This window comes from Phalacrocorax aristotelis, chromosome 22, assembly GCF_949628215.1.
Source record: "Phalacrocorax aristotelis chromosome 22, bGulAri2.1, whole genome shotgun sequence".
Classification (NCBI taxonomy): Eukaryota; Metazoa; Chordata; class Aves; order Suliformes; family Phalacrocoracidae; genus Phalacrocorax; species Phalacrocorax aristotelis.
In genome coordinates this window covers 7,177,234-7,192,974 of record NC_134297.1, presented here as the reverse complement: position 1 = coordinate 7,192,974, position 15,741 = coordinate 7,177,234, and the positions used below count along the sequence as shown (strand labels likewise).

Here is a 15,741-nt window from a genome sequence, read left to right as displayed (position 1 = left end):
CACCCAGCCAGTGCTGTCCATCCAGAGAGAAAATAGTAGCTGGCCTCACTTATGTTGCCCTCCCTGCTCCATGCCAGGGCAGCAAAGCCCCTCTAAAGAGGGTACTCTGCTGCCCACTGTACCCCAAGGCAACTGTTTGTGGGTCCCAGCGTGATTCTGTAGGCAAAGGAGGTTGGGAAAGCTTAAAAAAAAAGGAGCTGTGCTTTATGTGGCCCATCTGAAGCAAGTGTTTGGTGGCTCAGGATAGTTGTCCCCTCTGGAAAAAGACACAGGTATATCCACCGCACTCCATACCTATAGAGGGATCAATCCTACTGCAAGACCAACCCAAAACGAGACATCTGCAGTCATCCTCGAGGCACCACAGAAGCCCTGGATAGCCTGTTGCTTACTCCCTTCCTCCCTTGACTCTACATCAAGTTATTCCTTCCCCACAACATACTGAAGCTGCCAGCGCTGCTGCTCATTTTTGCGATGGTCCTGCTGCAACGCACCAACCTGAGTTTTGCTTCTTGCAGAGCTCCCGTTCCTCTGTTATACTGGAAGCCCTCAGGAAATCTGCAGGCATCATCCCAAAACCAAGCAACAACCTCCCAGCTTTTACCCAGCCTCATCCAGGGGACCAACGCCCTGTTCGGAGCACGATTCCTCCCTGCACAGCAGCTGATCCCCAGCTGACACCAGTCTGCAGCTCAAGTGGGAAAAGAGCTCAGTGCTCATTCTCTGGTGATGACCCAACACGTAGGGAGCTCCCTTGGGTTTTGTCCTTGAGACACGAGACAGGGATTTTTCCAGAGTCAGGGAGGAAACAAATGGAAAAGCGAAAGCCTGGATTTTTGTCATTCTGTTGCTTCAGTGCAAATAAACCTCTCCAAGTGCTGACTTACAGCAGGTTACAGCAGGGGATGCAGAGGAAGAGTCACTAGGTATCATAGGGTTGCCCACACATGTTTTCCTCACCTGCAAAACAACAGGGATCCACACAAATCAGACACTGAGCCCAGCTCCCACTGAAGAGCAAACCAGTAACTGCTCAGCATCCTTCACAGGGCCTTTGCAAAAGAGCCAGGAGGGTCTAAGACACCACAGGCAGCCCACGGCTCTGCAATTCATTCGCAAGGCATAAAGAGATCTTTTCTCTCCACAAACAGATTGGAGTAAGTGCTCTTAATGGAGAAAATTATGCGTGTCCTTCAGCAAACCCAGAGCACCCAAGTAGAGTAGGTGTGACATGCCTTTAACTGAAGCCAATTAAACACCCAAAGACTGCCAGGAAGAAAAAGGGTGAAAGAAAAACCCATTCCAACCGGGCTATAAACAACGCCAGACCCCAAGGCTTGCAAGAGGCTGCGCCACCTCGCCGGCCAGAGGAAGACAACAGAGCCCAGCAGAAAGGGTTCATTCATCCCCTGGGGCCGGAGCGAACGGCCAGGGAGTGCTGCGGGTCTGCGGGAACAACCAGCAGCAGGTTAGGCAGAGGCAGCTTTTTGAGCGTGGCTTTTGCTGAGCCTTGAAATGAATTAGCATCCACAGCCTCTGCTCTCACTCATCCCTCCCCGTGGTGGCTCACCCCCATTTTTCTCCCCCCGTTTTGTTTCCCTTCACCTTCCTCCATGTCCTCCCTTGCCCGCTCCTCATTTATTAAGGAGGGAGAGGACAGACTGGCCAGTCCAGGAGAACTGCCTGAGAAGTCCTGCTAGGTCTCGCAGCCGCAAGCAGATGTGCATGCCCTGTGAAAAGCCACCCATTCATCTCTGCGGAGAGCGTGCGGGGGAGGCGGCAGCAGCGCAGGGGAGGGGGGAAGTGTTGGAGGAGGCTGAGAAAAGGAAGGAGGCCGCAGTTAAAAATAGGATAAAAGGACATGAAAAAAAATGCAGACTTTTTTTTTTTTTAAAAAAAAAAAAAGCTTCGCTCGGAAAATGTGCTGCAGCTGGAGAAGCCATCGGGCTGAGCCTGGTCAGCTTTCACCTTCCCCCGCCTCTCTCCTCCTCCCCAAGCCCCCTTCCTCCGAGAGCGTGGGCCTGGAAGACGGCCCAGAAACTGCTCACATAAAGAGCTTTCCTCCGGGGATCTCCACCAGGGAAAGAGCAGGTCTCACGGCGAAGGAGGGAGCAACGTGGGGAAAAGCAGGGAGAGTTTGCCAAGGATGCAGGTGGTCGCCATGGGACTCCTGCCTGCAGTCCAGGCTAAGCTGCAGGCTGGGCTTGAAGGAAGATCACAGCCAGAGTTAGCAGGGTGGGGGCAAAGGGAGGGCATCGCTATTTTGTCTGCGTGGGCGTGGGGCAATGTGGTACGCTGCAATGCATTGCTCCAGCTGCAAGGGCTTTGCTTTCCTGCCAAACCCAGCACAACACTGCTGTGGCCCCAGCTGCAGGGACCTGATGTCCACAAAGCACATGGGGCTTGGATGCAGGTGTACTCCATTAGGGACATGCCACTACCAAAGCTAATAAACCCAAGATATTCTGGGCTGAGAGGTGGCACTAAGCTAATACATCCTTACAGCACTGGCAACAGATTGGGTAAGGCTGGTCTCACACACCACCAGCCTGAACAGTGCTGGATGTTGGGGGTGAGCCCAAGGTGATACCTTTTATTTGTGACAGTGTCTCGGTGCAGGAAGCCTGACTGAAATCAGGTGGACTGCTTTCACCATGGCATCAGACCCACAGCTCTTATTTCTCCTCTAGAAAATACTTTCATTTCAGTTCTTGCCTTGCAAATCCCAAAGTCAATCTCATTTGCCTCAGTGAAAACAAAATCACTCCCTCAAATGCTCCCATGGTGTCCAACAGGCTGGGAGCACCTTCAGTCCAAGTGCGCTAATTCAGCACAACAGTCATAGAAACTTCTTCAACCAGAGTCGTTTCATCCTTCACTTGCCATTAACAACAGTTTTATCTCCCCTGTCACTAAGGGAAACAAACTGCTTCAGAGCGGAAAGGGTTGCCAAAGTGGCCTTGGCTCAGAAAGGCAGCGCAGTCAGGACTATGTCCATACTGAAATGATAAAACCGCTGTCAAATATTTTCCTCCACTCCAGTTTTGTGCATAACCTTGTCTCAGCCAAAAAGCGTCACCAGAAGGTATCATTAGGATACTATTACCTTAGGAATTAAACATACGGCGCTAAGCGTGGCTTTCCGCATCCTTTCAGCAACCCTGCTGCTTCAGGCAGACACATGGCACCCTTAATTTTGGGCTGCCAGATGGTTCGGCTGAGGTGCAAAGGCCTCTATGCTCCTGTTCCCACCTGTCCAAGGAGCAGAGCTACTTTTCTCAAACAGGGAGTAGCTCCCTTCTTGCTAGTTATTTTCTACCACCTCTGGGATGTGCCCTTTGCTTTCTGGGGACCCAGTTTAGGTTGGTTCTCTGGGTAGTAATAGCCCCAACATATGCACCACAGGTTGTGGTAGCAAGCTAACAAATAAACCTGACTCTATAGCATTTCCCAATTTTTGCTTTTTAAACAACAACAAACAAAAAAAAAAAAACCACCACCCTCCCTTCTGTCTTTATCAACAAACGAAATCCACATCAGGCTTTCCTTTATCCATATCACTGAATAATCTAATCGGACTTCAAGCGCAATATAAATAAACTCACCCAAACTTCAAAGGCAAAATATCTTCTCTAAACGCAAGCAGCTCTAAAACTTTTAGAAATGTTGTGGGTTTCTATTGCAAGAGGATATATTCACACTTGCATTTTCCTTGTTGACTTGTTTCTTTCACCAACATCAAGACCATGAAAACCAAAATAGCCTCTAGTACCCCAGAAGAATAGATGACAAATGGTTTTAATGTGCACCCGAAACACAAAGGAGAAATGAAAGACGGTTCCTAGCGGTATATACAAATGAGAGTTTCCTCTCATTTAAAATTAGCAACTGCTTTAGACTCAAGAAACAGCAGTTTAAAAAAAAAAATCAGAGAAAGAGTACCTTGCACTGCAACAGGAAGAACTGAGAAGTAATTCTTAGGTATTGCAAGAGGATCAGAGGCCTGTCCTACCAAAAGTTTGATCAAAACCTGTTGAAGACGACGACAGCTTTTTTTTTTTATTATTTTACTGGCTTCACTGAGGTTTGAACCAGGCTCCAGTCTCTGCAACAAGAAATTTCACAGACCCAGCATGGGGTAATGAAGATCTGGGTTGCAGATATGTTAGTCCCTGGAGAGAGGACTTTCACAGAAAAGGGGAGAGGGTAAGGAAAAAAAACACAAAGAAAACTTTCCAGGCACAGATTTGCAAAATGTTTGAGTAAATCCAAATGCTGCAAGGGCAGATTTCATCAGAGCAGAGTTGACATCATGCTGATAGAGGTCACCCACAGGAGTTGAGCAAATAGCTGAAATAAGAACGGCTGGGAATAGGCAGCAGTTTTTCTCCAGCCGCAGGCACAGCGCTCTGTGCCCTTCTCCTGCTCGCACACAAGTGCTCAGCAAAGGAGGAAAGAAAAAAAAAATAAAAAATCCTGAATATTTGCCAGGGAGAGATTTCAAACTGTACATTTGACCACAACAGTCACAGGTTCTGCTGAACTCTTTAGCTGCAAAAAGTCTCTAAACATCAGGGCTTTTCCCCTCCCAAGGGGCCAATGTGCATAACTAACAAGCCGGGAACAAGTCACAGAAGACCAGCACATGCCATGCAAAAGCTTACATGGGATTTAAGTGCTTCATGATAGGCTTATGTGGGACTTAAGTGAAACATAAACTTCATATCGGCCCTTTGCAAAGGTCACATTTGTGCAACTTGAGTTCTTTCACTTAGTTCCTGCGGTTGGCCTGTGCCACGGTGTACCTGAGCTCTCTCCTCTGCCACAGCATGGCCGGGCTCTTTGCTGATGCCTCATCACCCATCCCACAGGCAGGAGGACCAACTGCCAGCGCAGTATCTGCACTGCCAGTTGGTTATACAAGAAAGAGCACAAACTGCAAACTCAGCTTGAGGATTCATGGGTTGAACAATGTGCGGGGCAAGAATTAGTCACCAGTTATTTTGTAACGACTCTCAAATTATGAATACGTTAGAGGAGATGATCATCTAGTCCAAGTCAGTGAATTGCTTTAGCTGTGCAGCTCATTGCAAACAAGCAGCCCTGACAGCATGGCGTGACCACACATCTCCAGTTGTGGTTACCTGAAAACCTTGCCACCACCCTCTGAAGGAGCAAGGTGATGAGCTACAACAGCAAGACACACAAAATTAGTACCATAGTGGAATTAAAACTCAGAAGTCTCCAACTCCTTGCAACCCTCCAGGGAGGCCACATCACCTTTCCAAAGCCACCAGCGAGGACATCAGTCCTGCAAATGCTATGAGAAATGCTGAAGATGCAACCAGCAGGTTGGCAGGTCCACAGTATCCTCCTGGAGACCCTCATGTCTGTCCAGACCTCAGGGAGAAGTAACAAGGGCTGCAGTCCCTAAATGCAAAGGAGGTACATGCAGGGCATCAAAATCACCCCCTGAAAGAGGAGAGGGATTCTTCCAGCCAGGCACCAACGCAATGGTGGGGATGAAGGAAGCTCGCATCCTTCAGCATTGATCTGACAGGAGGAGAATAATTAAACAAAGCAGGTTTAAGGTTTTTAACTGCTTTCTGGCCCCATCTCCGCTGAGGGAGACCCTTGAGGGCCAGCAAGGCAAGTACCAACCTGGTGATGCTGTGGTAGGTGGTTGCATTAAGGGCAAAACACCCCAATAAATTAAGTCAGGACTGGGTCAGAAAGCAAATATAGAAAGAAGCAGACAAGCTGGACACACTAGACAACAAACCAGAGCACAGAGGAGCTTTAAGGCTCATCTTTTTACCTGACAGTGCTGCCAAGCCCCACGGCACAGGAGGGGAAGGCACCAGTTTGCAAACCCACCCCCAAAACAGTGTCCTACCCGTGCTGTAGTGCTCCAGGCCAGTGGGCACTTCTTGTGTGGCAGGCTCGTCCCAGAGCGGGCAGCACATCCTCGGCTGGCAGCAGGCGGACTGGAAGCCGCAGGTCACCCAGGGATCCTCACAGGGGCCGGCGGCACCTTGCTTCTGGGAGCAGGAGAGGGAAAAGCGTCAGGGGAGCGGCACCCCAAAATGGCAGCCCTGCGCAAGGTGGCAGCACACCTTGTCCCCCCCGCCCAAAATCAGGCGCAAAGCCCCGGCTTTGCACAGAAGAAACAGTGTCACCCAAGTTCACCTGGCTGAGGGGCATCATGATGGGGCCAAAAAGGCCCTTTTTTAAACAAACATGAGGAAAAATAATGAAGACCCACAGTGAGGCTGTGCTCAGCAAGATGGCGGCGGGGAGGGTCTCTCCTCAGGGTAGGCCGTGGCGAGGACACCCTCCATGGGAGGGGCCTCGTTTCAGCCCCATCATCTGGAACTGTTATTTTTTGGCAGGAGGCCCCATAGCCCCCCCAAAATATGTGGGGGCCCTGTGAGGGGGTGGAGAGGCCCTGCCTGGGTCGCAGCCCTGAGCTATGGGGGAGCCCGGCCCCACACTGGCTGGAGCTCGGGCAAGCCATCATGCTCATATTCCTATTTATAGTGATATTATTCGTGATTATGATGTTTACTTTTACATTTATTCTTGCACTATTTGTATTTATATTTCTGTTAGTTCCATTTATGTGTCCATGGACATCTATGTGTGTGCATACATAGTATGCATGGTATATATATGCATATGTATATATGCATTTGTGGTATGCACACATGAAGTATATACATGTGCATATTTATGTAAACCTATGTATTATTACATATGTATTACGTAGTGTACTGTATTATTATATGCTTACACATAATCCATTATATATATACATACATGTATTGATTATATGCATGATATAGGCACGTGTATACCCACATGTATATAATCCTAGGTTATAACTGTCATTATGCATTACACGGTTTTTTTATTGTATATAAAGTTATATTTATACTTTAAAGAGAGATCATAAGTGTTATATACACAGGCAAATATAGGTACATGGAAATAATCCCAGGACAAAATTTTCATTTTATTTTGTACATACCTTTATATTTATATATATTTATAAATATGTATATATATAGTGCATATGTATGTAGGTACCTTATACATGTATATACATATATACCATAAAATATATATATTGGATATGTACGTGTATATCTCTAGATAAAAGGATAACAACATACACATATATATAAATAAATTCAGGATGTATTAATTTTTTATTAGTAGTAGTAGTAGTATTTCCCTGCAGGGAAATAATTTTGCTTCGTTTCCAATCAATATTTAAGAGCCAAATACATGCTTGAAACCATTTAAAGGAAAAATATCAAGCTGTGAGAGATATATTTAATTTGTCAGAATGGTCTTTTCTTCCTAATTTGGTGAAAATTTTGCTTTCTAGCAAGTCTTCTGTGCAGCCTGGTGTCTCAGCTCAGAGTTACAGCTTTCATCTGACCTTGTCTAGGATCTTTAACGCTGGCCAGCATTTCTTTGGGCAAACACCTATTAATGTGATTTCTCTATTAATGTGATTCCTCTAGAAAAGGGTCAGAGCACAGTCAAACCTGTCCCATAGCTGTGGGCAATCAGCAGGGGCATGCCCAGGATCACGCTCTAATATATATTATACATAGCCACCCATCAGCTGCACAGAGAGAAAGGAGCTGGCTCAGGCGAGGGAGGACAAAAGTTGTCCAAAAACTCCAGCCAAACCAACCAAACCTTTTCCAAAGCCTGATCTGCTTTGTGCTGATCCCACTGCATTCATCCACAGCAGGTGAAGGTCAGCACGGGGAGCGGAGGCACCGGGACAATGGTAACCCTAACAATCCTCCTCCAAACACAAGCACAGGAAATCCGATGCAGCGATCCTATTTCCAGTTGAGGTTTGCAAGCTCAAGAGGTTCAGATAAGCTCTGGGTAAACACTCAGCATTTGGACGCTGCTCTGAACTATGTGAAATCTTGGAACGCTTTAGCGGTCGACACCAAGCCGTGCCAGTGAATGGGTTGGCAGAGTCACAGCAACCAAAGAGAAAACCCACTGCTAGGGCTGGAAGAATAACCCAAACTCCTTTCTTACCATCATGCCGGGGCGAGCCAAAGGGTAAGGGGCTGTGTTGCCGATGGTTGTGTCCATATAGTAACTCATCATCTCAGAGGTGCCTGCAGAAATGGAGATGGACATGAGATGCCCTGCTGCAGAAAGCATAAAAATTGATAGCATCAGCTAAACCTGTGCTTTCTCACAGCCGTGTAAAGCTAGGGCCAGGCTATCATCTTAATGAGTTTAGGCTGGAAAAGTTAAGAGGAAAAAAATCTGTATTAATAGTAGATATTGTGATTAGAAGTGTTGTATCAACAATGCAAACACACGGCTCCATTAGTGTAAACTGATGAGAGCCTCACAATGGTGAATGAATTATCACCTGGAAGCTGATGGAGCTACTCTGAGGGAAGATGAGATCATATTTCCTTTGCTGTAGAATCGGTGGGAAATTGTTGCCAAATTTTTTTCTTTTGAAAAAAAAAAAAAAAAAGAGCCAGTTTGTTGAGATCAACACCTTTCCTGTAAAAGTTCTGTCAAAAACAATCTGTTTCACAAAGTACTTTGCTGTTTTCAAGAGGCATCTTCTGTTTTCCTGCATTAGCTTATGTCCCCCTTGGTAAAGCCCTCCCTTGCATTGCCTTGACTTATATTCCTGAGTAATTTGCAGCACCCTGAGTATCCATCTCAGCCCACAGGAGCATGTCACAGTTTCACAAGTCATTCCTAGCATGGGATGTACTCCTCTGAGCAAGTCCTTCTACCACTGCTATTCATTAAATGGGATTTTGAATCATCGATTAGCCCGTTTGTGTAGCTGAGGTGAAGAGGCTCTGTTTTCAAATCTGCAGATGCGTCTTCCCCTCTCCTGTAAATGCACAGTGACAAATGCAGGGCCAATGCACTTTCTGTGTTTTGGGGAATATGACTTAAAGGTGCTGGGAGCAAAGAGCGAAGGGGGAGTAGCCTTGGCTCAGAGGGGCTCACTCAGGCAGGATATGACTTGGAGCCAAGGGGAATGGCTATTTTCATCATGCTGATACACAGCATAGCCTGCGAGACGGAAGAGCTGCCGCTGCTTTAACCTCTCTGAGGACACAGCAGCTCTGGCTCCTCTGAAATACCTCCCTTTTGATTTCTGCAGACCTCCTGTGCTACCGACTGTAACCGCTGCAGATGCAAACACTTGTCCAAGTCGTCTTCTAGACAGAGCCAGCGCCGCCACGCTACCTTCAGCATCCGCCTCTGCACTGCACCCACAGACAGCTCCCGGAGGCACTGGGACCTGCTCCCAGCCTCCCCTCTTCTCCTTCCCTGCTCACGGAGCCAGGGGCTTCGCCGCTGCCAGGGGCCGGCCAGCGGTTAGCAAACGTGCAGGCAAAGGGCAAAGCCTGCCTCAGCTGTGCCTCACTCGCCACTTCAGCAAACAGGGACTCCAGAGAGTGTCTCCCACCGCGCTCTGTGACTAATGGCCAAATGTGAAACACCTGCATGTGTATGAGTATTAAATTATCATCATCATTTCCTGCTTGTTATTACTAACTTTTGGTCTAACACCAGTATTTTTTTATAAACATATCTTTTAAATTCACAAAACTGAAAGCTACCTACGTGGTGAAAGAACAACGAGCCTATTTCTCTTTGCACTTAGAGCAACCCAGAAACACACATATTGCAAGTTACTGTGGCTGAGAAGCCTTAACTAATCTCAGCATCTGTGCACACCCTACCAGCCTGTTCTAACTAGGCGTTAAAACACGTTTGCTTAAATGTCATTGCAGCTGGGTCGGCCTGCAGCTGGGTAAAAAAAAGGAGGTGCGTGGAGCCCATTTCTGCAACCCAGCTAATGAAGGATAAGGTGCTCAGCCCCAGTCCCTCACACACCTGTCCCCTGATCCTAACCTTAAGTGTAAACCGTCTCACATCAATGTGAACTGATCTCCCTCTTGCTCTTAAGTAGAGAACAATGCTGCCAAACTGCACCAAAGCGAGACAGACACTGCAAAATGGAGACAGAGAAATCGCCAGGCTTCTTCACCTATTTCAATGACACACACATGTCCGAGAGTAAGGAGGTACAGTGTTAAAACAGCAGTTAAAAAAGCCGTCCCCATGAGCAGCTCTTTTTCCTGCTTTGCAGCTTGTGCTATAGGCAGTTGGGGGTTGGTTTGTGTTTTTTTTTTTCCCTTTGATCAAGACACCTAAGTCACACCGGTTCTCGAGAACTTGCTTTCATGCCTCGCTGAATGTCGTTTGCATCTTTCTCAGGATGCCGTTGCCAGCTGAACCTTCCAGCAAAGTACCACACGTTGACGCTCGAAGCAGCGTGAGCTTCTGTTACAGGAGAAGCCCTAAACCCATCCTGACACCCAGGACAAGGCTTCATGCAATACAGAATATCAGTAAGATTGCCAGAGCTGTAAAGCAGCACCAGCAACCCCCTCCCGAGCCCTGGACTGGAAAAGGAGAATTATCATCTCTAGACAGCAGCTCCGATAGATTTATAGCAAGGACAGTTTGCTTTTCAGTTTCTCTTCCCCTGCAAGCTGTACTGTTAAAAAGCATAAGTGGGGGGCAGAAATACGATGCAAACCTCAGCAACCATTTGCACTGCCAGCCCTCTCTGTTCAAGCTAAGTCCAACTGAAATGCAAGGTAAATCAGGCCCCCACCCTGATGCAGATTTTGTGGGTGATAACGGTAGAATGACAGAGAGACGCGGGCTTTAGGCTGCAAAAAGGACCTGGAAGGCAAGCCCTGCTAGAAGAGGGCAGGTGAGGAGATTCTGTGCACAAAGTAACTGTGCTCTGGAAAAACAGGTACGCGAGGCCAGTGACAGGAGGCAAGATGAGAGCAGAAAGGGAGCTCTGGAGCACTTTGTCCAGGCTAATTTTAACAGAACTTCCACCACTTCCCATAGGAAACTACTTCACAGCCCAATACATCTCTCACTGTCAGCAAGTTTCCCTGATGTTTGAGCGATATTTTTCTTCTCTTTAGCTTCCTCTAATAAGAGCCTAAATAGTTCCTCTCCTCCCCTTAGACGCCATTAGATAGCTTTAATGACTGCTCAGGAGCTTGCAGCTGAACTAAATTCAATGACAGCGCTCTTCGTGGCAGGTAACTTGGCCGATATTAAGGAAATCACTGCAGATTTACACCACGATAATCAAGATCCACAGCTTGCTGAGAGCTGTTAATAAATAGAGGGGAATCAGAGCCATTTGGTATAATCCTTAATGACTGAACAGCTTGACTGCAGCCTTATTGTTTGCTCTTATTATTCCTGTCTTATTGTGAAAACATGTGTGGGAGAAACAGCATTTTTTGGGGACTTGCTCAAGTACTAACCAAAGCTATTAGACTCCTGGGTCATTTCTAAACTAAATTAGAATTTTAATTTCATTTCAACATCCTTCCCTCCTCTTTCACATGAGATTATTTTTTTTAATAAATTACCAAGCTTAGTTTAAAAAGGGAAAAGCTGTTTGTTCTCGTGGTTAACACACACACATGCAGAAGTTAGGAAGGAGTTAAAAATGTGTATTAAAACAAAGTGAACTTTGTCTATTGGATGTATAAAGACCCTTTACAATATTCTCATATAATGTCTAAGTATTACATTGTTTTAAGGACGGGGAAAGGGAAGTGGAGTGAGACTGCAGTGACTTTCCCATGGCAGAGCCAAGACCAGCAGCTCCCATCTCTGTTTCCCAGTTTAACGCTCTGCACACAGGTCTCCCCTGTCTCCTGTAAAATACTCTGGCTCAGATTCCTCCCCGATTTCCGAGTTGTAGGAAGCTTCAGCCTCTGCCCATCCATATCCCTCAGGCCCAGGCTGGCAACCCAGTAAAGGTCTCACTGAAGGGTGGCACAACTGGGACAGCTGCAAAACAGCATTCGGGTGCTTTTCTCCATCCCAATAAACCCCAAGATTCCCTTTCCGTGGAGTTAGATGGGAAACCAAGAGGATGGGGCAGCATCAGCAACCCCATCAAAACACTTCTAACTCCAAAGAACGTAAATGAAGACTCTGAAAATGAGAAGCAGCACCTTCAACACGATCATCCTCCGCGGGCGGCCGCGCTGGCAGCTCGCTGACCCAAAGCTGCTTAGTGATAGCCATTTTATTTTTGCATCAAGTAATAATTTATCATCTTTGAGGGGGTGGGGAAAATAGCTCGTGGAAATGACACTCTTCCGCAAGGCTTTAACCCTTGAAATCCTGGCACTTTCCAGGCCGCCTGCCAATTCAATTCTCAGGGGAAAGAGAGCTTGTTGATCTGTTGGTATGTTAAAAACCTCATTCAATTCATCAAACCCTGGCACCAGCTTGAAATAAAAGGAGTATCCCTAACGCAGGAATACGAGCAGGAGAAATCAGCATGTTTTTCTTGCTGCCTATTTACAAACCATGTTTTTTAACAGATCGGCCACCTCCTGTCTCCATCTCATATCAGGGGATCCCACATTTGTTATGATTTTAAAACTTTGCAGCGTTCTCAGAGATAGTACATGATTTACTGAAGGGAAGCCAGGCAGGGCAGTAAATAAAGACGCTATGGTAAATAGAGCAATATAGCAATTGCCCTTCTGCACCCTCAGTAGATACTCCAAGAGATTAAACGTCTTGGCTAAGGACATACAGAGAAAGCGAGGGTGAGAGGCCGAGCATCCAAGCCCCTGAGCCACTATCTTAACTACACGCCCATGATTGCAGTCGGATTAGCATTGCCGTAAGAAGGTTGCCCGCGCTGTTTCTGGGAACGATGCGGCAGGAGGGGCTGCCTGTCAGCACATCACTTTCTGCTTTAATGCTGTGCTCTTTCTTTTCTCAGTAGCTGTCAGATCTGAAGGAGGTATGATGGTACCTTAAGAGCCTTCCCATTTGGCGAGACAAACTCTAGCTGGGATGGATGACAGCGGTCGTGAGATAGTGCCAGGGTAGTAAAGGTTTGGACCGGTTTTATAGACACATGTGCCCACGAGACCTTGTTCTCTGTGCTTGGTGGTAAACTGCTTTCTGCTTTAGACTTCTCCTTTATCCTGCTCCTTTGTCTATTACTCAGCTGTTACTTTATAATTAAGCTAAAACAGTGCCACCATCAATAGCACCACCAAATCTCTAGCAAGCTGGCAGCGCAGGTTATGGCAAGGAGAGGGGTTTAGGTGGGATACTAAACCAGAGAGGCTGTTGCCATTGAATCAGGTTGCTCTCTCTTGGGTCCTAGCAGCTACTTGCACTTGCAGGAAGATGTGAATTGGGTGTGTGGGGGGTGGACAATTAGGTCATCTGTTATTTCACTCACGAATTTCCCTCCGTGAAATAATAGACTTACGGCACAAAGTCACGGGCTGTATCCTCAGCTGGGGCAAAGCAAAGGGGGAAAGAACCGGATGAGTTTCCCACTGTTCAGCGAGGGTCCTCTGCACCAGGGAAGGATCTGGCCCTGCAAGGAGCATGCATTCCCCATCTCAGAGAGCCCAACCTGCCCCGTGGCAAAGGGGTCGGGGTTAGGGATTGAAGGGCCAGCTGTAAGTCTGTGTTTTGCTCCATACTCCTTGTACAACCTGCAGCAGGACGCTTGGGACCAGCCTGCCCAGATCTGCTGGTGCTTTGAATATCCCACGAAGCGCCTCTCTCCATCCAAACCGCTTTAGAAAGTCAGGTTAACCTTCGTTTCTCTGCGCTTCGACTTGCCAGATGTATAGAGGAAAAGTGCACTGAGGTGTTTGGAGGGGCACATGGCACCCGCAAGCTCAGCGGTGGAGTGGAGGGCAAGGGGCGCACACACACCTCCCAGTGCTGGGTGCGCAAAATGGACGGCAAAATTCCACAAAAATCCCAGCAAGCAGTGCCACTCCCTGCTGCCCAAGGCGAAAATGTCCGGGTAGCCAAAAAAATCTGGCTTGCCAGAAAATTGTTTACACGACAGGCAGGGGTGAGCTTGAAAAACCAGCCGAATTAGAGGCAGCGTGAATAGCCTGTAAGCAGGAAACCGCTCCGGACCCAGCCCACAGCCCCCAAAGGTGTCAGTTGACAGCACAGGATGGGAAGTTGATGGTAACTGTAATACCAAATGACTGACCACATGCAAAGCAATGATTTAGAGCCTAATGGGAAGGGGGAAGGCCTTGGCTCTACTCCTCAGGGACTCGTAACTCCCGCTGGCTCTTTTTGGCTGGGTGAGCAGTGCAGGATTGTGCCCTTCCCAAGGGGTGGCAGCGGCACGGCAGCACATCCCTGCGGCTGTCCACTCTCAGGGCTCCAGCTCCTCCAAAAAGCAAACGCTGGCACCTGTGGCGCTTTCTGCCCTTCGGAAGATGGCATTGCTATTGAAAACAGCGGAGGTGCGGCAGCGAACCCCTTACAAGCATCCCTCCAAAGACAGCCCTGGTCTGAGGGGTTCCACCCCTTGTCTGTCTGTCTGTACACAGGGCTGGAGGGATTAGAGTGAGCATCTGACCCCGGGCACTTCGCTTTTCCCCCTGCCTCACAACAAAAACAAGCAAACCCCCACCCAAAGCAAAATACAACTCAAAACATAAAAGTAATTGCAAATTTAATCCACTGTAACAATGCCAAGGCGCAGCTTTTTACCTAGATGAGGGAAACAATAATGTTCTTCTAAACATACATATAAACTTTATATACTCTATGTATAAAAAAAAGGATTTTTAAAGAGAAGCATCAGCTCAGACATTTATATAAGATCCTGCCGCACTGTTAGCAAGCACATGAATCAGTTACTGGGTGAAACTGGAAATGGAGAGAGTAAAAGTAAATCACCGGCAAAACAAATCTTAGATGTCCTGAAAATGAACACAGGTACCTACAACCCCAAAAGAGTTTAAAGCGACTCTTTCCCCACCACCACTTACTACTTAGCTGAAAGACCAGGGGAAAAGCTTATGTCCTCCACGGCTTCCCACACTTGTCTCCGATGTCTTTCCAACTACCTGGTGTTATCCTCTGCGCTGGAGCTGGAGAGGATGGAAATACCATAGTGTTTGCAGCAGGGCCGCCTATTCAAAGGGAGGGGGAGTGGTCAGCCCCGCATCCAGGGCGGTGGGAAAGGCGAGCTCCACGCTGCTCACGCTGCGGCAGCCACTGCCAGCCAGGAGAAAGCCACCTCTGGCAGATGTCACGCCAGTGGGACAAAAAAATAAGGTTGCTTGGAGGTGGTCACGGGGGGCAGCCTCCTGCCAGCCCCCCCACCCCGGTGCAGGGTGCTGGGCTGTGGTGGTGGCCTTTGGGTCCGTGCTGCTCCTGCATCCTGTAAAGCGATCCGAGGGCTTCAGCGTGCTTTGCAAGTGTTACTCAGGACCCCCAAAGTCCCTGGAAAGTGGTGCTTATCCTTGCACAGTGCCTAAAAATAAGGCACGTAGAGCATGACCAGGGCGAGGTTTATCCAGACCCTATCCCTGAACCTCAGGTCAGCTGCTGCCTCTGCCTGGTAGTGCCTAATGGCAGAAACTGCTGTTTCCTCCTAAAAGGTCCCCAGGGCACCTCCAGCTTTTCTGTGGCCGTGTATACCCCGGGGCATCACTGGGTCCAGAGTGCTGTGCTTTCTGGTGCCTGCCTTACCCCCAGCCATTGGGTTCCCCTGCTGCTGCAGGCACAGCCTGGCAGCACACCCCAAAACCCCTTATCACATGCCTCTGGTACCAGGCATGCCAAAAAAAAAAAAGGCCGTGGTAGCTG

General features: G+C 47.9%; 1 protein-coding gene across 3 annotated transcripts in view; it reads right to left on the bottom strand.

The window, feature by feature from the left end:
• The window catches only part of ETS1 (ETS proto-oncogene 1, transcription factor), a 73,856-nt gene extending 58,816 nt beyond the window's left edge, over positions 1 to 15,040 (bottom strand). Inside the window, exons 1-3 of one of the 3 annotated variants that reach the window (XM_075116470.1) lie at positions 14,919 to 15,040; positions 8,074 to 8,156; positions 5,897 to 6,041 (exon numbers count right to left, since the gene is read on the bottom strand). In XM_075116470.1, the coding sequence (XP_074972571.1) occupies positions 5,897 to 6,041; positions 8,074 to 8,145 (217 nt within the window). In that variant the 5' untranslated portion in view covers positions 8,146 to 8,156; positions 14,919 to 15,040. The remainder of the gene's footprint in view (positions 1 to 5,896; positions 6,042 to 8,073; positions 8,157 to 14,918) is intronic. The other 2 variants (XM_075116471.1, XM_075116473.1) reach the window with 2 other exon arrangements.
• Positions 15,041 to 15,741: the final 701 nt, after the last annotated feature.